Source organism: Rhopilema esculentum, chromosome 15 (genome assembly GCF_057945365.1).
Source record: "Rhopilema esculentum isolate cy_ngs chromosome 15, ASM5794536v1, whole genome shotgun sequence".
NCBI lineage: Eukaryota > Metazoa > Cnidaria > Scyphozoa > Rhizostomeae > Rhizostomatidae > Rhopilema > Rhopilema esculentum.
In genome coordinates this window covers 5,797,214-5,819,534 of record NC_142829.1, presented here as the reverse complement: position 1 = coordinate 5,819,534, position 22,321 = coordinate 5,797,214, and the positions used below count along the sequence as shown (strand labels likewise).

At 35.0% G+C, this 22,321-nt stretch overlaps 3 protein-coding genes across 4 annotated transcripts; 2 read left to right on the top strand and 1 right to left on the bottom strand.

Moving 5' to 3' along the window:
- The first annotated feature begins 1,044 nt into the window (after positions 1-1,044).
- Positions 1,045-3,258, top strand: LOC135685694 (uncharacterized). Its single transcript, XM_065201707.2, has one exon. It carries the CDS (start codon positions 1,045-1,047, stop codon positions 1,852-1,854), a length of 810 nt encoding a protein of 269 aa, XP_065057779.2. The 3' UTR covers positions 1,855-3,258.
- Positions 1,942-18,419, bottom strand: LOC135685691 (pre-mRNA-splicing regulator WTAP). Of its 2 annotated transcripts, none has more exons than XM_065201702.2 (8): positions 18,262-18,419; positions 13,505-13,560; positions 12,926-12,981; positions 12,644-12,690; positions 12,381-12,499; positions 11,416-11,594; positions 5,568-5,722; positions 1,942-5,340 (listed from the first exon to the last, which is right to left on the bottom strand). In XM_065201702.2, the coding sequence occupies exons 3-8, from the start codon at positions 12,973-12,975 to the stop codon at positions 4,811-4,813; spliced, it is 1,080 nt and encodes a 359-aa protein (XP_065057774.2). In that variant the 5' UTR covers positions 12,976-12,981; positions 13,505-13,560; positions 18,262-18,419; the 3' UTR covers positions 1,942-4,810. The 2 variants fall into 2 exon arrangements, with proteins under 2 accessions (XP_065057774.2, XP_065057773.2); XM_065201701.2 differs by lacking the exon at positions 18,262-18,419 and adding an exon at positions 15,219-15,386.
- On the top strand, positions 16,814-18,264 carry LOC148958451 (uncharacterized). Its single transcript, XM_089112853.1, has 2 exons — positions 16,814-17,013; positions 17,882-18,264. Exons 1-2 carry the CDS (start codon positions 16,834-16,836, stop codon positions 18,155-18,157), a joined length of 456 nt encoding a protein of 151 aa, XP_088968979.1. The 5' UTR covers positions 16,814-16,833; the 3' UTR covers positions 18,158-18,264.
- Positions 18,420-22,321: the final 3,902 nt, after the last annotated feature.

Below are 22,321 nucleotides of genomic sequence, written 5' to 3'. Positions count from 1 at the left end.
AGCATATGTAAAAATTGCCTTTTTCTTTAACTCTGAGATATGAACACTTACAAAGACCCTGGAAAATACCATCGATACTTTCCAAAGAAAGTTATTGCGGAAAGTCGTCAATATCAACTGGCCAAGAAAAATATCCAATGTAAGATTGTATCAAAGCACAAATGCAAAACCTTGGTGTGGAACCATCCTGAAAGGAAGATTATCTTGGCTTGGTCATCTCAAGAGACTTCCACGTGAAACACCTGCACGAAAAGCTATATGTCATTTTGCAAAACCAGTGAAGAAACCAATTGAAAGGCCCAAAACTACTTGGCATAGTAGAGTGTTAAATGATGTGAAGGAAAACACAGGCATTATACTAACTCGAAGTCTAGAAAATAAACTTGAAACTCTTGAAATTTTGTGTTCCGACAGAAAAACTTGGAGTAGTGTTGTTATAAGCATCATGTTAGCTAGGTTAACGAAGATGTAAAAATGAAATAACGATAATACAGTTATCAAATAAATTTTGTACCAGAATGAAAATATAATAGTTGATTGATAAAACCACGGCGTTTCGAGCATGCACTCGTTATCAAGTGGCTGGAAAATAAACGAGCCGAGCAAAGGAAAGGCGAGATATTCGATATATAGAAAAGAATGCGAGATGCGAAGCAACCGAAAAAACTGAATAAGGGAATGGGAGGAAAGTAAGAAAAGAGAAGGAAATAGATATAAAAAGAAATTATTGAAGGAAATTAAAATGTTTATTAAGACCATTAGGATAAAGAGTTTTTAGGCCAAAAATTAAACGTTTCTCCAAAGTCTTCCGTTTGGTATACTTATACTGTCTATCAAGCTAAAAAATATGTCTTATGCTGTGGCGTTCACTTGTTCTCAGCCAGATAAACTGGTTATGTAATCATGACCTCGTTTATACGTGCTGCGCAGGAGCATAACCAACAGCACCAACAACACTTCAACCATTTCACTCAACAATGGCGAAAAAATTACACCTTCTGTAAAAAGCACCTGCTTTGTGCGACGTTTAAGGCAGAACTCATCATGTCTTCTATATTTTCTGGTGAAGCGTTTTCATCAGCAACGATCCAGAAGATGCTAGATGAAAACACTCAACTCATCCAAGCTTTAATTGACTACCAGAATCAGGGGGAATTGAAGAAATGTGCGCAGTATCAGCAGATGCTTCACCGAAATCTTGTTTATCTTGCCACGGTGGCGGACTCCAACATGAACCTACAATCTAACTTACAAAACTCCAGTGGACAAGCGATGCAGATGCAGCAGCAGCAGCAGCAGCAAGGTAACATGCCAGGGTCCATGAACAATGCAATGGGTTTTAGACCTCCACAAAACATGCAAGGCGGTATGGCGCAAGGGAATATGCAGATGTCAAATATGCCAGGAAATTTACCGAATGTTGGAGGTAACATGCCAAATATGCAAAGTAATATGCCAAATATGGGAACAGGCATGCCTAATATGCCTAACATGCAAGGTAATATGGCAAGCATGCAGAAGACTATGCACATGCAAGGTAACATGGCGAACATGCAGAATGGAATGCCCAACATGTCCACCAGTATGCCTAACATGCATGGTATGCAAACCATGCCAAATAGTATGCAAAGTATGGCTAATATGCAAGGAAATATGCCAAACATGCCCATGAGCATGGCTAATAATATGCCGATGGGACCGAATGATATGATGGGGTCAATGCAGCAAAGTATGCCTAATATGCCTGTGAGTAGTCAAAATGAAATGCAGAATAGCATGATGATGCAGCAGAGATCTGCAATGCCCGGGATGCAGTTTGGTGGGAGCATGCAGCCTAACCCTGGAGGATTTTAACATTCAAATGCTGTGGTAGTTGTGTGCCTTTGCTGAAAATATCTTGTTTTTTGGAGGCTTCTAGCCAATACAAAATTTTATAGAATGCAGGGCTTGATTTCCTTTCTTTTATAACATTGATTTGAGGGTGTTGGATGAAATCATCATGTCAATAAATACCTGGCAGGTGCTGAAAAAGTGTAAAATAATTCTTATAAATATACAATTTATCTTATCATTCTTTAAAGCCATCAAAAAAGTTTATTAAATATTTTGTTTAATGTGTTGCTTGTAGTTTCAAGGATTTGTATATGTTTTATCATATAACATCTCTTATCTTCTTTTTTCAATTTTGTGTTGCTTTATTGTTAAAGATTAAGTTTTTGATAAAGGTAGTTTGAGTCCTACAAATTCATCATTGCAGTTTATTAGGTCATGAAAGGTATTGTTCATTTTATTTATATGAAAATGCTCTTTGTTCATTGTTCTTTATTTAACTTCACCATCCCTTTTCATTCCCAAATGTATCATTCCATCATAAGAAGCTTGTACAAGATCCTTTATAAATATTATCCTGTTGATGAAATTATCATACATGTTCCAAGAGATTTTGGTTCAAGTTTTGATTAAGTTAGAATAAGCAGGTTTTATGATAATATACTATGATTTAAATAACCATATAAGTAGTTAAATGAAAAAAAATTATGAGATGCTTATAAAGTTCAGCAGATTTAAGTTTATTTCCAGGTAGTAGAGCATTTACATCTCCACCAAATGTATAATACCTGTAAAAACATTACATTGATATCATAATATGTTATCATATATCTTTAATCATGGCTTTGAAAAAAGCAAGCATTTGTGTATGCTTAAGCTTTTCATGTGACACTTCAGAGTATAAAACGTCAGAACATAGATCAAAACACTACTATAGGTAATAGCTATACCCGGTTGTGGATTGAAATAGGCCAATCAGAAACGCAATCACATTGACTGTTTAGGTTGCCCAATAAGTGCCCTTTACCTAAGGTGAAAACGAATTTCTTCTGTCTACCCAATAGCGTTTTTTCATGCTTTTGTAGATAGATCTCAAACGGCTAGATGGAATGATATGGCTTTACCAATAGTCAGAATCTGGCTTTACTGATCTGGCATTACCATTAATCCAATAACAGCCTTTTTCAATCCACAACTGGGTATATATATTTCCTATCGTTGTGTTTTGATCTATGCTCTGACATTTTATACTCTGAAGAGTGTCAGACTCTGAAACTCTTCAGAATACACTAAAAAATGTTTGCTTTTTTCAACGCGATTTTAAAATTTGTTACCACAAAAAGTTTGTTTGCATATCTTTAATTGTTAGGGTCTGTGGATCACTAGATTGAAGTATTTATTCACATTGAATTAAACTGTCTTTTGTCATCTACTGCTTTTTTCTTTATAAATTGACCACAACTTTAGTAACATCTGGACTGGACTGGACAAATCTAGTAACGTGTTATTGTCTGGACTGGACTGCTGAAGTTGAAGCCTCTGATTTAGATGCAATATAAATCTGGGTCACATGTTTGTAAATTATTTTTCATTAAAATAATAGTTTTACATTTTTAGTATAAATTTCTCAGAAAACACACTTATCTAATACTGATAAGCTGTTATCTAATACTCTGGAGTAAACCTGTTTATGTTTGAATATTATATAAAGACTGTCTTAAGTTGGCTGATAAACAATAGCATCACAAAGACCTGCAGACAATACTTGATATGTAGCACGAAGCATCTATTGATTTTAAAAATTCAGCAGGTGACAAAATTAGAAATTTTTTTAGCTGAATACACTGCTGTTCCCAAGTGGCTCAAATGTCAATTCATCTGTTTCTTAGAGCTTGTAAAAAGGTGTCTGCAAACAATTACTAATATGCTGAATTTGAAATACTTTGTAGATGAAGAAATTGGAGCTTTGCATCAATCTCTATGTATTAATATTTAAAACTTTTTTTTTAGTTTACAGCATTGAAATTGATTTTGAAATACAACATATAAGTAAAGTTGCATCTTAAATATACAAATAAACAATGAAATAAACAATGAACAATAACCAAATAGAGAAACAATAAACAATTACTTATCTACTGGTTTCTAAGCTGAAAAGAACATAAACAACTGTCCCAAAAACCATTTGCCTGAATAAACAATTGAATAATCCTACATGTCATTATAATTTTGAAAAGCATGTGTATCACTGAGAAACTATATGCAATAATGCTTTATATCACTTTCTAAGAGCTACCTTAAATTTTCTCCAGAGGCAATTCTTTAATTTACATCAAACATAGAGTTTTACATCCAAATTTGCAGAGCATACCAAAAGAAAATAAAACATTTTCAAGGGCTGTCCATTGTTTTGATGAAGATAATGTTGAAAAGTTCAAAGAAGTCTACTTTTGCTTAATTTAAAAAAATGCTACCAAAATGCCAAGTATCATAAAACAAATATCCTCACATTAAGTTGTAAACGAGGCATCAATTGACAAACATAAAATTAAAGCATGAATAAATGATTGGCTAAAGTGAACAATTTTGTGCTGCTGCTTGTCTTTTTTGAGACAGGAACAGATCAAAGCATTTATAGACTGTTTCAGAAAACTTCGATTGAATTGCACAATAGAAAGAAATAGACAAGTAAAAGTGCCAATACATTTATGAAATAAGGTATGAAAGGTTTTTTAACTCTGACAAACTTAGCATTTCAAAAATTTTCTTGCTTAACTCAGTCTTTCCTAACAGAAACCAATCACAACAGTCACAGCTTAAGAATGCATTTGAAAATTTTTGGCACAATAGATGTGTTTTGAAAGAAATTATTTTTAAGAATGTACATACAAGAAAAAAGCTACACTTCGCTGTTTAGTAATAATACATTACTTGTAGCTTTTCTGATCTACTGTTTGTAAAAACTATCTACAATCACATATTAACTATCCGATTCATATGTTTCCCCATTAGTGCCCTCTTTCTTTAAACCCCCTGGCGTCCTTTTCATTCCCGCTGTTCCAATATCATCAGTTACCTGCCAATGGCCCTTGTCACCAGATATATTGACCTCAGGGGAAAGAAGGTTAGAGATAGAGAATGGGTTCTTAATGCTAGTTTTGATGGGACTCTTTCCCACAAGTTTTGGATCTTCCCCAGCAGAAAGCTTTGTCCGTTCATTTAAATCATCTGACTCTTCTCCAAAGGCTGGGTTATCAATAACATCAAAAACATTTCTGGCACGCTTTGCGTCCATATCCTCAACAGTACCACTGCTCTGATCAAAGGTTCTTTTTAAGTCTACCCCAGTTTTTGTACCATTTCCCTGAGATGTTGTCCTCTGTTTATTATTTTCAGCTGTTGTCAGCTGATATTTTTCTTTTGTCTCTTTTAGCTGCTGTTGTAGGGCACAAATGGTTGATTCCATACCCTCAACTTCTTCGTCAAGTTGCAAGACAAAGTCATTCAGTTCTAAAAGATAATTTTTGAAAAACTGTTAGACATTACAAGCTATATCTACAAACTAAATTACTATCTAACAAATGTTTTATTTCAGACGAAAATATAAACCTGAATTGTGATATGCTAGCAATGTTATTCCACTTTCTCAAGTAATACTTCCATGAGCACTATACCTTCCTAGCTAGGAAAATTGGATGAGAAAAAACCAAGTTTAATATGAAAAACTACCACCGTACCATCTTGACTGCACTTCAGTTCCTCATTATACTTCTTTTGCAGTGCAAGTTCTGCTTCTAGCTGTGCTATTCTGCCTTGCGATAACTGCTTCCCAAGATCTTGGTTTTCAGCAATCAACATTCTGCATTTTGCCATTAGCTTCTTTCCTGTCACACTAGAAAGGGAAATCAGAATGCCCAATGACAACCTTCGCCTCTTACAAATCTTTTGGTGGTTATAAAGCAAGATCCAATGCCAAAAGACCCCAGACTGCCATGACTTTAGTTTTTTGAAAGGGGTTTTTGTGAGGGGAAAGGTAATTTAGTGTCTTAACTATAATTCTAACGTTTGAAGCCGGCTTGTGCAAAGTTTTAGAATGAGAAATCATTCACAAAAGGTATATAAGATATCAATACAACTACAAAACAACAAAACATCAAAACTTTGAATCCTGAGGTACACTATCAAGCTAAAAAATATTGTCTTTTGCTGTTGTGTTCTGTTGTCTTCAGCCCATATTAAAATTCTCATCTAAAAAATTAATTGTCGCAAAGCCTTGAGAACAGTAAATTAAAAAATTAAGATTTGCAGGCACAAAGCTGGCTAAGGTTGTACCTGGTTGCGAGTGCTACTAATTGTTTTTATATGACAAGAAAGGGAAAATATTCCTATCACACGGGAATGGCTTTATAGAAAAGAATATACAAATTTTGTGGCATTTGCATCTTTAGTGAACTTTGAAGCCAATTAGAAATTACTTCTTGTAGAGAGCTCAATTTATTCTCTAGAAATCGCATCTACCCAAGGGAAATTAATATAAATCTGATTTGGATATAGAACCAGTTGGCAATTTTTTTGTTTTTTCACCAGAGAAACAAGCCCTCATACCATTTGCGTGTGATGCAGACATTACATCAATAAAAGTCTTTCAAAATTAAAAAAATCTTGATTGAATAAAAAAGCAGAACCATTATCCTGGATGCAAGGTTTCAGCTTTGGAAAGACTTTAAAATATTATAATGAAGGAAGCATGAGAATATTTAGAAGGAATACAGACACATGGTCTTAGTTGGTTTGATAGGGTTGTATCAAAAAAATCAAAACACTTTTTAATCAATGTTCAAGAGGGGTTTTAAATTACCATACATACTGCAGTTTCTTTTACAAATAGAACAAGCTGTTGTAAAAGCTTACTGCCACAAATCATCAACTTGCATTTTCTAAAATTTCATTTAAAATAAACTGTTTTCATTTAAAAAGTAAACATTTAAAATAAACTAAAATTAACTAACAGCTATTAATACATTTCATTCCAGCATTATACTACAATTTGAAAATGTTCTAAACAACTATTTCTTGATATCAAACAGGAACTAAAGAAGGACAAGGAATTTTCTAAAAAAACTGACAAAGTAGCATAGTTTTTAGAGATCTTCCAACAAATCTGGTCAACCCTGACTTCAATACATCAAAATTTTAATTGAAACATACTACTAGATACATTTACTCACAAACTAACAGGTTTAAATGTATCCAGATTTAGTCAACTATACTGTCTTTTCTGTGATAAGTTTAAAGATCTCACTCTAATGAAGAATTATTCATTTTATACTTCTATATTATCCAGTCTTAAAGATATGTTTCTTTTTCTAATAAAGAATAGTTCCCCAAACTCCACATATTCAAAATAACATTAACACCTTCCACTAATCAACATTTCCATACCAGCCAATCCTGATTTTGGATCTCAGCAACATTGTTAAGACAGCATACATTTAAGGGTGCAATTGGATTGTTGGATTGGATTGGAATGTTTGCAATATGTTTTAACACTTTTGCATGGGCATTAATAATACTTAATGAAAAACCACGAGGCCTATGTATCTAACTATTACACATAGTAAAATACATTCACACTAGCAAAGAAAAGACATTTTGACTACTAATGCAAGATACAGGCAAGAAGTGGTGCTTTTATACTGGTCCCTCTTTGTGAATTTCATTTCTTGCTGGTATCATCGTGGTAGTGAAACTCTGCAATTTCAACTCTATTACAAGTCTTGAATCTTCAATCTTCAATCTTTACTCCTAAAGGCTTTACAACCAATCTGGAGCATTTACTCATTACTAAAGGGTTTCCTTTTGAGCTTCTTTGGCAAGGAACTTCACTGCTAAACTTTGGTCATGCAAATGGTATAGTCTAAACAGAAGCACTGGTCATGTAGTTTTCCAGTAAGTTGAAATTGTTCAGTCAAAATTGAAAGAAATCTTGTTACTATGTGATCTTGTCATATCATGGCAGTCTCTTCTCATTCAGTTCATTTTTGAATGGGGCTTGTTTCACCAATTCCAGAAGCATTTGTAGACTTTTCATAAGAATTACTTTGCAAGCATGTATACTATTAGTACAGGAACTATACAAACAGACTTTAACTAACATCTGTGTCATGGTTACACAGACAAACGCTTCAGAAATTTCCCTTGCATAACAACAGGAAAGTTGTAAGGGGCACATTGGTTAGACAGAAAGCTGCAAGCACCTTTAAAATATAGCTGAAGGGTACAGGCACAATTAATGGCAAAGCTAGAAACCACAAGAATATGGAACTTCAATGACCCAGTTCTAGACATCATATGCAAAACACCAGATGTAATGTGCTGTATAACATAATCTTGATGGTGCTGTGAAATAAGACTAACCAATAGCAACAACAAATTCATAATTCCAGGTCTAAGATATTGTTGGAGATGCATGAGTGTTTTACCTAGAGCCAGATTGCAGAATCTATGGATACACTGACATGCCATCCCATGGGCCATACACTGGTAGCCACTTTTAAAAAACGAGATAAATTCTACAACTTCCATCATTTCATTTGGAAAGCAACATCTTACTGAGAAATTCCCTTTTGTGTCTTTAGATCACTGTTTTAGGTCATGGAGCCTCTCTTTTTTTTCTTACCAACTCCTTATTTTCAAGCCTTGTTACTTTACTTTGCCATCCACTTTACCATGTGATCCTTGAGACGCTGATGTATCTACTAACACAACTGCTTTTTGGGTAAGTTTCAAAGCAACTGAATGTTTGAAACTAAACTAAAACAAGCCTGCTAAACATTGATTTCGCCCATCAACTGGACAGAAAGACGTGAAAACCCAAAACATCACTTTGTCAAAAGGACAAGCCTACGGTAAGCAAGGTTCTATCCTTTGAAAACGGTTGTCAATGATGAATGAATAGCTTTCAAATTTCAGAGGCAAACAGATTCCTAAAAAATCATTGAATTTGCAGCAATTTGTACGTCTGATGTTGTAAAAAGTGGTGTGAAATCAATAGAAATAAAAAGCTTGAAGGAAATCTAAACACACTTTTTCTAGAAATACTAATGTAGAGGGGTTTCTTTTCAGGAAAAATATTTTGATTAAAGTTTGCTTAATACAGACAACCAAAAACAATAAAGTTTATATAAAGTGGAGATTTAATCTTTTCTGGTTTGTTGGCAAGAATTCAAATGTCATTAATCTGAACTTATATTTAAATACATGTGCCTTAGCAAGCAAATTGTGAAGCATTGTAAGGTTTGTTTGTGGTTTGAGCAATTTAGCACACCAATTTAGTGTACCTTCTTCAAGGCACACCAACAACAGAAAATTTTAAAAAGAAATGCTTTGGCCTATAGTCACATTCACAATATAAAGTAGATATGTTTGTTCTCAAAGTAGATATGGGAGAGTACTACAAGGTTACTCTGCTGATCACTAGACTATATAGCATTATTTGGTGATTATAATGTTTTTCAAATTTTAAGACCACTTGTGTGAAATTGGAGAATTTTCCATGACACACCAGACAAAATCTTGAAGCACATTGGTGTCTTAGAACAACAATTAAATTAGTCACTTCAGTAGTGGCAGAGATTGATATTAAAGGGACTTTTTGACAGCAAATATTAAACCAATGATTCTCTTGTTGGTCGAGCTTGAATCATTAATTTTTATATTTTGATCAAAAAAGCTAATTTGAAACATAACATAAAACTTAATTGGTAAACGCCAGGCCTCTTGTTTCACAGGGGTGATAGCGCTCACCAATGTTCTAGTCAATTCATCAACCTCACAAAAACATGTCTTGCATCCTTGAGTGATATTCAGTGGGGTTATCTGTGTGAGTTTAAGTGATTTTAACCTATACATGCTTTTGAAATCAAAGAAAAGACTAGCAAATTTATGATTTGTAGGTAAATAATGGGGAACAGTTAAGAAAGAGTGCAGCGTTTGCCAAGGTGTGCACAGTTGGAAGGACAAATTAGGAAAAAGATCCATACCAGGCTAGAGGCAATCAAAGGGTTTTGTGTTTCTGGTTTCTTGTTAAGAGAGCTGATACATAGCGGTAAGACCATGCCCATTTTTGCAAGTTACATCACAGCAGTTTGGTTATCCAAAAAGGAACTTCAGCTCTGACATCAGAAAATGGGTTCTTTATACCAAATTCAAAAGTATTCAATCATCAAAACTTTTTGGCACATTTGAAATTTGAAATTACTTTTATGCCTGACATGAACTGTTTCATGTGTTCAAATGTTCTTAATTTTCCAATTTCTAACTTGTGCCATGTTTCCACATGATTTTAAGTATAAACACATGCAGATAAACACAATTAAAATCACTAATGTATTTGGGTGGAAACCTGGCTGAATCACTCATTTAAAAACCAAAGGTTAGGCAGCTGTGGAGAGTTGATAGCCTGATACCCCTTCAGCCTTTAAGAAAATCTTATCCCAAAAAGGGCATGGTAAAAGGTCAAGTTGGCGAAATTCTGGAAACCGAAAATACCAGAACACTTTTTGCACAAAAATACATTTGAAACACAAAACTGTTTATGTAAAATAGCATCATTTGAGCATTGTTTTTAAACTGTTTCAAAGTTTTGCTTATCAGTGTGTTCAAACTTCCATGTTATCAAACTTGCATTTCAGAATGAGTGCCAAGGATGCTGATAAAAGGACAAAGCCCTTACGAATAGATTGATCTTTGAGATAACTTAAGGCCTATTCTGCATAAAGAATACAATGAATGGTAATATTTTTTTCAAATATCTAGCAACCTATCGAATTAATCTTTTTGATAAGGTAATCCTGGAGGCCAGAATGTTATCCTTGAATTGAATCTTTATGCAAGTTGTATTGTCTACATTCTAGCGCGTGCATGGCATAACTTATAAAACTTTAACTCTCTCTAATTCCTTGCCCCAATCACTTTTACACCTGGTCTACAAAGTCAGGTAAACATGAAAAATATATACAAAAAGAAATATCACCTTGTAAACGACACAAAGTGGTCATTTATAACTACATAGTAGAGGCAATATTCTACTCAAAATATTACCACATCTCATTATAACGAAGTCTAACATTCAAAATATAAACAACACACCATACTGTATACTTTAATAGAAAACCAACTTGTGATTTAAAAAAGGGTTGGCAAAATCTTCTCCTAGTATAATCTACAAAAGTATACAATATGATGCATTGGCACATAAAAATTCTGTAGGCCTGTAACAAATCACTCATAAGAGTGAAATGTGACTCTATTTTAAACTTTTTAAACTAAACAAATAGCATAATTCTCGACAGTTTTCAATTTAACTATTTATGGCAAACTATTGCCATATTTGATAGTGTCACTTTTAAGTGCCAGCTCAAGAGATTCACCTGAAATAAATATTGATTATATATAAGTTTATATTTTTAAGACTGAACAGCAACAGTCTTTCCTTGTGCAGTGCATGTGTTCATTTGACAGTTTACTGTAAGGTTTTTCAGCCTCCTTCTTAATGTTTGATTTAAATAAGTCATTTTTACAAACCTATCGGGTGTGAATTTCCACGCGCTTAAGTCATTCTGTGCTTGTTCTAATTTGTCTTTTGTTTCTCCAAGTTCAGTTTTCATTTTTTCAAATAACAAGTTCACTGATGGATCTAAAAGTGTTGACTTCAGCTGGCTTGTTGCAGGTGTCTGTGACTGCTTCAATTCATGAATTTGTGTCTGAAAAAAGCAAGAGGGTTCAGTCTATTGATAAGAGTTTGATGATAAACATTACTGAAAAGCAACTTTTGTTTCTACTTTGCACTTAACAGGATGTACTTCTTCCATTATGAATTATTAAGAATAATATAAACTAATGATTTAAATTGTTTGGCAGTTACTGAAATTTCCTTTCTTTTCCATGCTCTTTAAAGGATAATAGTACAATTTCAATCAGTATATACATTATATTTGGAAGGTATCACAGGCCTCTCCGGGAAAAAACAATGTGGGCTATAAAAAGCCCTTGCCAGTTTGGCTGCATGCAGAACTGTTGTTAACTTTTTTTATATTTGACTATTTACAAAGGCAAAAATACATTACCTTGCCAATACTTTAGAAATTATTCACCTTAAAAAGGCATTTTTTTTCATTACTAACTTTAAATTTTGTACTACTACTCCTTAAAATGTAGCTTTGTCAGGAAGGCCTAGATTATATATATATCATGACTTGAAAAGAAACTGTTTCGTATTTGACAGCATGGTGTAACGTTTCTCATTTTCATCTGCAAATACTTGCAATGGAAAAGGAGATGTGTTTGCACGAAAAGAATAAAATATATATAGCATGATTAATTTGCATGGGGTTTGCCCAAGCACGGGCTATAGCCCACGTCTCCAGGAAAGGCCTGGTATCATTACCACAAACTGCTTGTGAATGCTATCACAAAGAACTCATCTACAATGCACCTTCAATGTTAAAAAGTAACAGGAAATAAAGAACAAAATTATTTCTTGATCTCACCAGCAGTTCTTGCATTTCTTGCTCCTTTGTTGCTAATCGCATCACTAGAACATTTTCTCTCCTAGTTGACTCCTGCTGTTGTAGCTTTAGTTTCTCCTCAAGTTCTGGATTTACTTGGCCTAAAAATAATGACAATATGTGGTAAATATTTACTTAAACAAAGTGCTTGAAGAAAGAACATGGCTGTTGTTCTACCAACACAATAGATAACACAAACATAATGTAATAGGTAGTATAAGCCTTTTCAATAAAATCCAACTGACCTGATTTTTCATCAAGACTTGATATGTATTTTTCAAGCTCTGTGTACCTAGTGTAAGATTAACAAAAAAATTGAAATGCATGAAAATAAAGAACAGGTTGGAAAAATTTCATTTCCAATAAAGCTAAAATCATTTGATGTTCTCATCCACCCATTAAATATTTCAAGAACTGAATACAAAGTTCATTATTTATTTTACAAAACTTCAATAATGTGTTTCCAATCCAAATATTTTGTGCAGACAATGTTCAAAATCCTGAAGAAATGAAACATATATCAATACCTAGAGGTGATTTCATCTTTGCTTAGCTCTTTCAATTCTGATGCTTTCATGAATGCCTAAAAGGAAATGGAAAATCAAAGAAAACCGAAGAGAGCAAGTTGACAACAAACATTAAAAGCCAATATCTTCCTGCATTAACCAAGAATACACCTTATATAAGGTATCAGTTTTATCCACAAATCTTGAGTCTCCTTTGTCTTCTTGATGTAATACTATACATTGTTTCTTTTAGGTTTCCTGTGTAGCGTTTATCTTTGTATTAATTAGTTAAGCATACTATATTCATTTATATTTAAATTTTGTCTTTTTTGGATTGTATGTAGTGGAATTTTAAAATTATATGAAACTGAAACTGAAACTTAAGTTCCACAAATCTAGCCCAGTTTTTGAAAGTTACAGCGCACAAAGTTATATTTTTATAGAATTATATAAATTATATGATATTTAGTCATTATAAAAAAAAGAAACAGACCTGGAAATTATATTAATAATGTGCGCCAAACCTGGCAAAAATCTTTAAATCTACATGTATTAATATATTCTTGGTGAGCTAAGAATAAAGTCATGGTGATAGTTTACCTTTTTTGGTGGTGCAGACTTACTGTCAGACTTGTCACCAGCTGTACTCAACTCTCCTGGAAAAAAGATGAAAGAAGTGAGCAGAAATACCAATCCAATAGGTCAACAAATCTGACTCCTATCAAAGGAGCTGGCAACTCTAAACCCCCTACTAATCTACTTTATCAAGATCTCAAGTATGTAAGAAAGTTCTAAAATTGTCTTCAAGAATTAACTGTTTTGTTTTCATATTTAACAAGAAAGATTCTGATATATAACAAAACGTTTTACTGAAATTTTTTCATCAAGGTATAATTAGACTTCACACTTCAATTACAAAGAAATACCGAAAGATTGATTTAAATATATATGATTTAAATAAGCATAAGCTTTCTGCAAGTTTTGTCATATCTCTCTTGTTCTCTCTTGTTCTCTCTTGTTCTCTCTTGTTCTCTCTTGTTCTCTCTTGTTCTCTCTTGTTCTCTCTTGTTCTCTCTTGTTCTCTCTTGTTCTCTCTTGTTCTCTCTTGTTCTCTCTTGTTCTCTCTTGTTCTCTCTTGTTCTCTCTTGTTCTCTCTTGTTCTCTCTTGTTCTCTCTTGTTCTCTCTCTCTCTCTCTCTCTCTCTCTCTCTCTCTCTCTCTCTCTCTCTCTCTCTCTCTCTCTCTCTCTCTCTCTCTCTGAAAGATTGGAATTTCATCTGAAAATGTATCATATTCAAAACAAATAAAGTAAGAAAAGGAAGAGAACCTAGGTTCACAATCATTCCCATCATGGAAAAATCTTTAATAATTCCTGAGAGGCAGGTGTGTAGATTATACCAAATTTGACAAGATCCTTAGTGTGCACCATTGTACACATTAAAAGCAGGGCACCCTGTGCACAGGTGTGTAGAAATTGACTAAAAGTGCCAGGTGCATCAGAAATAACGGTTTACCATATCTAGATTTAATGTATCTAGTTTTCAGACTGGAAAATTATTCCTATGCAGAACAGTTTACTTTGAAAACTTGAGACTGTGCCTTTGAAATCATACACTCCTAGTTATTCTTAATAATTCTATTGCCAATTAATAACAACATAAGAGTTAATAATGTTAAATGTTATTGTTATTGGGATTTTGCGTGGCCAAAATGCAAAAATGTGCAGATGTGGTCATGGGCAATATATTGTGGGTGTGGAACAAAGTTTCCAGTCTGGTCCAATTTGATGTGCACTTCAGTCCAGGGTTACTATGTGTGCATTTTCATAGGTCATTACAACAAGTTGCACACTGACCAAGAAGGAAAACCTTCAATCAGAAACCTGGAAAACACTTTCTCCACCACCAATATCAAATGAAATAGTCCTTAATGGCTCAATAAGTAAGTCTTCAAAACAGCCTTGACCAAGTTTGGACAATTTGACGAGATTGATGGGAAGCTTTCGAGTACATGTTTCAAGTAATATGTCATGTTATGATAATATGTTATGTGTTACGATTACGCATGGCATATGATAGCTGACAAGGCTACTTTTCTGCATTTCAGAACAAACATTACCCACACCCACTTCTGTTGACTTGATCTACAACGTCCATCAAATCATGCAAACAAACTTGGCCTGATTCATTATTTGTCTAGCACCATGAAACGAAGGCAGATACAGCCGTAAAAGCTTTAAGACTACACCTAGAGTGAGGTCAGTCCACTCGCTCCCATGTCTAGGCCAATAATCGCCTAATATTCCAGATACAAACCTTCATTTTTTGAAGCCATCTCAGCACTCCTTTCAATTTTAAGGGTTTGAGACAAGCAAAAACTTGATCCACTTTCTAAAAGTTCTGAAAACCGATCAACTTCATCAGAGATAGAAACCTTTGTTCAAGCCATCTTGATTCGACCCGCGCTGCTTATGAGAATTGCATTGTGGATACTCTGCTACTTCATGATAAAATCACAAATTATTTTCCACGAAATCTAGAAACGAGGCAATTATAAGAGGGCGTCATCAAACTGTTCGCGGGCCTATTCAAATCTTTTGAAATGGAAAACACTGAGAGCATAGATGGTCCCAAACCATCTTGGGCTTTCCAACGAAAGGCTGTATTCTTGAACCCTAATGATGTTCTTTTCGACGAAGGAAATGAAGCATGTAGCTCCGACAATAAACATTATGTGACAGATCAAGAGGTTGACCAACTCTCCGAACTTTTTTCCACAATTGACGCTGACCTTGACAACGAAGAATATTTTGAGTGTGAAGTCAAAGGGTGTAAAGAAACTTTCAGAACATCAAGCGCATATGAAATACATGTTTCGTGTTCACATAGGTTTACCTGCCAGGAATGTAAACGAAATTTTCCTACAAATTTCTTACTGGACATCCACATAGCAGAGAACCATGACAGTTTTTTTCAAGCCAAGGTAGAGCGGGGCCAAGCAGCACATGCTTGTCTTGTGGAGGCATGTACTGAGAAGTTTGAAAATGAAAAGGACAGGCACAAGCATTTGATCGAAGTGCACAAATATCCATCTAACTTTAGATTTAACAGGCAAAAAAAGCAAAGAAAAAGTAAGGCAGATTGTAAAGATAACTCAATGGAGGTAGATGACTTTAAAGCAGGGTCCGATGCTGTGGGCAAAAATCCTGCTACAAGAAGCAACTTTAGCAAGATGAAAGAAGTTAAAGGAATACCAAAAACTATCAATTTTGGTAGAGGTGGCTCGAAATCCTTTCAAAGAGGACGGGGAAGAGCAAAACCCACAATGAAGGACAAGTCGTGTAAATAGTAGTCCTACGCATTCAATCTTTGCACATGATACTAAAAATTGCAGAAAAAAATGAAGCCTTAATAAATTCATATGCGATGGTGCGACTCCGCTTTTTTTCATTTGACGTAAAATTTAGTTAGAAATACTTGGGTTGAATCAAAAAATATTTGTTGTTTGTAAATAAATTGGTTAGTTTTTTATGAAAAACTGTTGCGTTGCTGTAACTTTATGTCTGCTTACTGTTTTTGACCCGTTTGGCAGCCAGCTTGAAATCTCACGACTCAAATTGGACATTTAAGAGCATGTTTGTTCAAGATGCTTTGTTTACAAAAGATTTTAAAATTGAGATTGAAAACACATTAGCTTGCAAAGATCATGTAGGTTTTAGTTTGTAACCAAATCTTTTCTGAATGCAGATCTAATTACAAGTAAACATATGTTCTGCATTTGAAATCCGATTTCTGCATGGGTCTAAGTGCCAATTGCTAGTGAATTAAAACATTAAAACACTGTTTAAACAGATGCCCCACCTGTCTTCCAGTATTACTTAGAAATTGATTCCTATAAAAACGTGAATATCACTATTCCAGTCTAGTAACCATGAACTCTTTTACAATCGCACTTTTAGCTTCAGTGCTTGCTGTTATCCTTGGGCAATATGTGGCAGATGCGGAATGCATGACAAACGTAAATGGTTGCAGTGTCCCATTCAGGGGGAAATTTCCCTATTCAAGATACTTCAAGCCAGCCTGCAATAGACATGATGTCTGCTATCGATGCGTAAGTCTCCTTATGAGAACTGGAAGGAGAGTTTAGTTTTAAAGCTTATTTTCTCAAGCGAATTTGGCATTTCTTGATGTTGTCTCTCTTTACATTGGTTATTATTCATTTGCATCTAGCTCACACGGCATTTATTGAATATTTGATCACAATTCGGTAGTGGTGTGTTATATACAAGAAGTTCAATCAGATGGCTAAAAATTTTTGGTTGGAAGAAAAAATGACAGAAGACAAAGACCAGCAATAAGTAATAACTCTTAGCAATAGATACGGGTAGAAGGACTAGAAGAGATGAGAGAGGGTGGGATGGACAAAGGCAAGCTCAATAGTGATGAAGCAAAACAGATAGAACATGAAATCAATTCTGACTTACTTTCAATGCAGAACGACAACACTCACTGATCACTGAATAGATCCTAAAATCGTTTCCACAAAAATGCATGCCTCTATAAACTAACTATCAATAATTTCATTCAGTAACCATAATTTTATCTAATGTTCTACATAACTGATTTACGCTAGTTCGATTCAGTTATTCAATTCAAATATACAAAAAGATTCTCGTCGAGGGCAACACGAGAGGAGGGGCATTACGTTGCAACGGGTTCAATGATGCTGAGATTTCATACTTGATAAATTAAAGCAGTTTCTTTAGACAGAACCATTGCTTGGTATATTGTTTATGTGAGGTTCAAGAGCATTCTTTCATGAATATGAAGGAAAAACCTACTTCAACTGTCGTTAACTTCAACCATAATTGGGGATGGATGTTCTCTGACCGGGGAGCTTGTGGGTCGTCATTTTTAAAGCTTGAATACGTAGATGTAGATGATCTCTTTTCCTGATATGCTGATCTGGTTTGTTACAGGGTTCTCATTATGGCTGGTCTAGATTCGACTGTGATAAAGGATTTCTGAACGATATGTTGGACATCTGCAGCAAAGAAAGCGCAGCACAAGCACTTTCATCAGCTAGCTTGCAAGAAGCGCTAGGATTCCTTGACACTTGTCGAGTGGCTGCCCAATCATACTACAGTGGTGTGCGCCTTCTAGGCGGCTTGTTTTACAGAAGGAACTCTCCAAGCTGGTGCAGTGAAAACCCATGCGTCAAAAATGAAGGATTGCCAAATTTGACAGTAAACTAACAACCTTTGTTTATTCTGGTTATTCTAAATATGTTAACTAATGAACTAGAACTGCATCTGTACTAGAAAATTTAAGTTTGTGAGACAATAAATTGTTTGCTCACATATTTCTTGCCTAGTTCCTTTGCTCGCTGTCTTTTGCCCTCACCCCGAGTTTGCCAACGGGTACCATTTCCTGCTGGGTGGACAGGAGGTGCGGTCCAAATCGCATAAAGCCCTGGTCAAACGATCCTACATTTCACCCAACATTTTGCCCGACATCATGTTTTGCAAAATGTTGGATCATTTGACCACTATGTTGGGTCATCCAACAACGTCATTTTTGATACTGGGTGAAATTTGACCTGCGGTTAATAATGTTGGCTGCCGACATCCAACAATTCTATTGTTTTGAAGTGTTGGGTGAAATGTTGGATCCTGTGACCACCTCAACCAACAGTTAGTTTAAGGGCGCCAGAATTCAATTATCGCATCATTGTTGTTTTTTGGGCTGGTCAGTGCTTCCACTTGAAAGGATTAGTCCTTTTCTGGGGAATGTGGCCGGTTGGAAGGAAAACAGAAAAAATTTAAAATAAGAAAGAATTTGGAAAGATTTTCTAAGAAATTGAGAGGAAAATGTTGAAATGCGTTTAAAACATAGAAAATAACGTTGGAGGGTCAATAACACAGTAAGAGTAAAGGTTTATGCAAATTTTGGCCTGTAAGCTGATTTGTCAAATTCGAACAGCTTTAGGTTTTTTACTTTAGTTGGTTGTATTTAATTAACCTTTTGTAGCTATTTTGTACAAACCAATTCAAAATAAGGAAATGAAAAAATGACAATGGATTCTCCTCCGCATAATCAATAACTCTCGTATAGTTATTATGACATTACAAAGTGCTTTTTTAAAATTTGAATTTACCGAACCTTAACTTTTACCTTAACCGTCTTGTAAGGACCATTAATCTCTAAAAGCCTTTTTTGGAATTCAAGGAGCTCTTTTTCTGAAATTCAAACTTTGTACTTATGAAAAACTGCACAGTCAATCCAGTGCTAGAATTCAAGAAACCCTGGTGTGTACTTTAAAGCAAAATTACTTAGGAAGGCAAGAAAAAAAAGGTTGTCGGTGGTTGGTTAGGGATCACGTAGTAGTGCGTAGGGAAAAAGACCTCGTTTTTCTAGAAATGAAGGATTATGTTGGTTGGTTCTCTAAGAACATTGTATCTTCAATGTACCTTTGGCACCTGGGCCAAATCAAGTCAAATGTGGAAATGGAGTAGATGAGCGAGGGGTGATTCACCCTAATGCCACTCCCTCCCCTTTTCCGGCATCTTTTATGTTAATTTACACCGAAAATTATAACTGAAAAGTCACAGGAATACAATATGCAAAACCACGGTTACAATGCAACCTGCAATTACTGGCCGGTGAAACCCCGTTAAAACCGTTTGCGAAATTTTCTTTCAATATGTTTGAAAAACTTATATATCTTATCAAATTATCTTAATAAACACGACTTGCACTTGATCACACGATAAACGATATTATAAACAAAGTTTTTTGGATCAACCTTATGTGTAGCATTATTTTTTTACAAAATGATATAGATACCACTGATGCCTCTCAATGTATCACATTATTCTGTTTGAAAGCCTACCTCTAAACGAAATCTAAAGTCTTACGTGAAACAGAGATTAAGAAAAACCCTTGATATACAAATCTAGTTGGTATCGATTCCCACAAAGTTCGTCAGTTAAAGAGACGGGTGACAAGGGCTAGAGTATCGAATAACTCCTTGTGTGACTGGTACAAGCAACAGCTGTCGACTTGCATTTTCTAGAGCTGTTTCATAGTTCTTCGTTTCTTTGTCAAACAAAAAGCAAGGTATGTCAATGTTTTTTGTTTAGTGTGTACGTTTGTATATCTGACTTTTTTTCAACGAAAATTATTATTGCCTAAAAGCCAGGTAGCTGGGCTTTGTGATGGAACAGTAAAAAACGTTTGGTTGCTAACATCGTTACTGATAAAAGAAAAGTCAGAGAATAGATTACTAAATGTTTTTAGGGAGGATCATACGTTCGTCGGATACACAATAATTTTGTCTTATGCTTTAGGTTGTTTTTAGTTTATTCTGCAACTCTATTCAGCCTATTGAGCAATTCATACAGAACCTCTTAGTTTTAAGGGTTCTAAATTCCAACAAATTTCCAACTGAAAAAAGATCCACCCCCTCTCTCAACGTAAATACCTTCTGTGACAAGATGTAACGGCATTGACGATACAATTGAAAACAAACCAGGTATTGAAGATTAAGCAATAGCCGATTAAATGCTGATCAAATGAAATTTTATCAGAGTTAATTTCACGAGGGATGTTGTAGAATTTGACTTAGCTAGTGGTTCTTATTTTAGCTTATTTGTATTATTCTCATTTGGGTGTCAATTGTCATGTTTCAATTTGGTATTTAAGTCCTTATGTGCTTCTTTGATGTCATTGGGAAGTACAGGGAAAAAGGAGTTCTGTACTTTGGGCTTCCGCACGAAAGTGTGGGTTCCTTGACTCAGATGGGTGTATTCAATTGCTTGGGCCGGGATTATCTTGCTTACTTGGTATTCTGTTTCCACGCTGTTCTCTTCTCCCGTCCCTCCCTCTCCTTTTGATATCAAACGTAGTGTGTTTCTTCTAATACTTATCTATTAGGCTATGGCCTGTTTACATCACGGGATTTATTTCTCTGATGAAGCCCCGTATGCCGGGGGGAAAATATTAGCCATCACTTATTTGTGTGTTTGCTGTGGTTGATTCTCGTCGCGTTGCGATGTTCTTTATTTACTACTATTCATTTCAAAGTTTATTGTTATTTTTCGTTTAGGATAGACTAGTCTCTTAATGCAGTCATGTTTTCTCTTTCCCCTCTCATATCTTAAGTATCTAAGGTGGGACTGGTGCATCGGCTCTATGGTGGGGGAAAGGGAAATTTTCTTGTCCATTCCCTGCCAAGAACTTTAAGCTGCTTGCACTCGAGTCTATTAAGCTATATCAAAGGTTAGGATTTTGTATGCCGATGCACCAACAACGGCCGAGCGTTGCTTCCTGTGATGAGGGAATGTAGCCTCAAGACCTGATCTGATGAAGAATAAGAATATGACAACGTTTTCTGAGGGAGTTTTTTTATTTTAATTGATGGAATGCATTCAAAGTAAGAAATAAACACCAATTAACAAGCGTTTTATCGAATTATAATTTAAATGGTCAGGCTTCAATGGATGCTCTATACAATAAAAAGATCTGAACTAAGTTAACAAAACAAATAATCTTTGTGAAACTTTAAAGCAGAAAGGTTAGTTTTAATTTTCCAAATTTTCAATTGCCCTACAGAACTGTTACCAACTATCGCCAAAACCCGTGATCTTACTAAATTTTTCTCAAACCGCCATTGCGTTTTCTAGTCAACAGATTTGTAAAGTTTAATAATAGGGAAGAAACGTGGAAGCATAGTATTACACAAGAGCGTGTGTTTTACGCAACAAATCTAGGCTATAAAGTTTCAGCTACTACAAGGTGACGAATGAATGGACTTTCTAAGGGGCCTGTCATAATAATTGATATATAACATTAACATAGTAATAAGCAATGGGAGAAAAGTATTTGGAAAAATATCCCACGACCAGGGCAAGAAGTGCACCCACCACCAGGGGAAGACTTGAACCCACGACGAGAGCAAGACTTGAACCAACGACCAGGGCAAGACTTTAACCCAGGACAAAGGCAATACTTGAATTCATGACGAGCAACTCGGTGGAAGAGTCGCTGGTAGCGGGTTCAAGTCCAGCCCTGGTCCTGAGACTTGCTCACATTTTATCATAGAACATTTTCATTTTTCATATATCATAGAAATCATACCGTGGTATCAAGTTTTATATGTTAGAATTTCAATGGGTGCCTATTTTTGACTATCCATGCTTGATATTTTATCAAATAAATGGCTCAGTTTTTTGTTTTTAGTATTCAGCCGTTGTTACTTGAAGATGTATGACGTACGTTTCCACTATTATTATCACAACTACATAGTAATGACGTCACAACCTCTATCAACTGTAAGAAGATATTTGACACTAACCAAGATCTAAGCAAAACCTTGTAAACCAAATATATTTGCAGGCAATGGACTAATCTCATGGTAA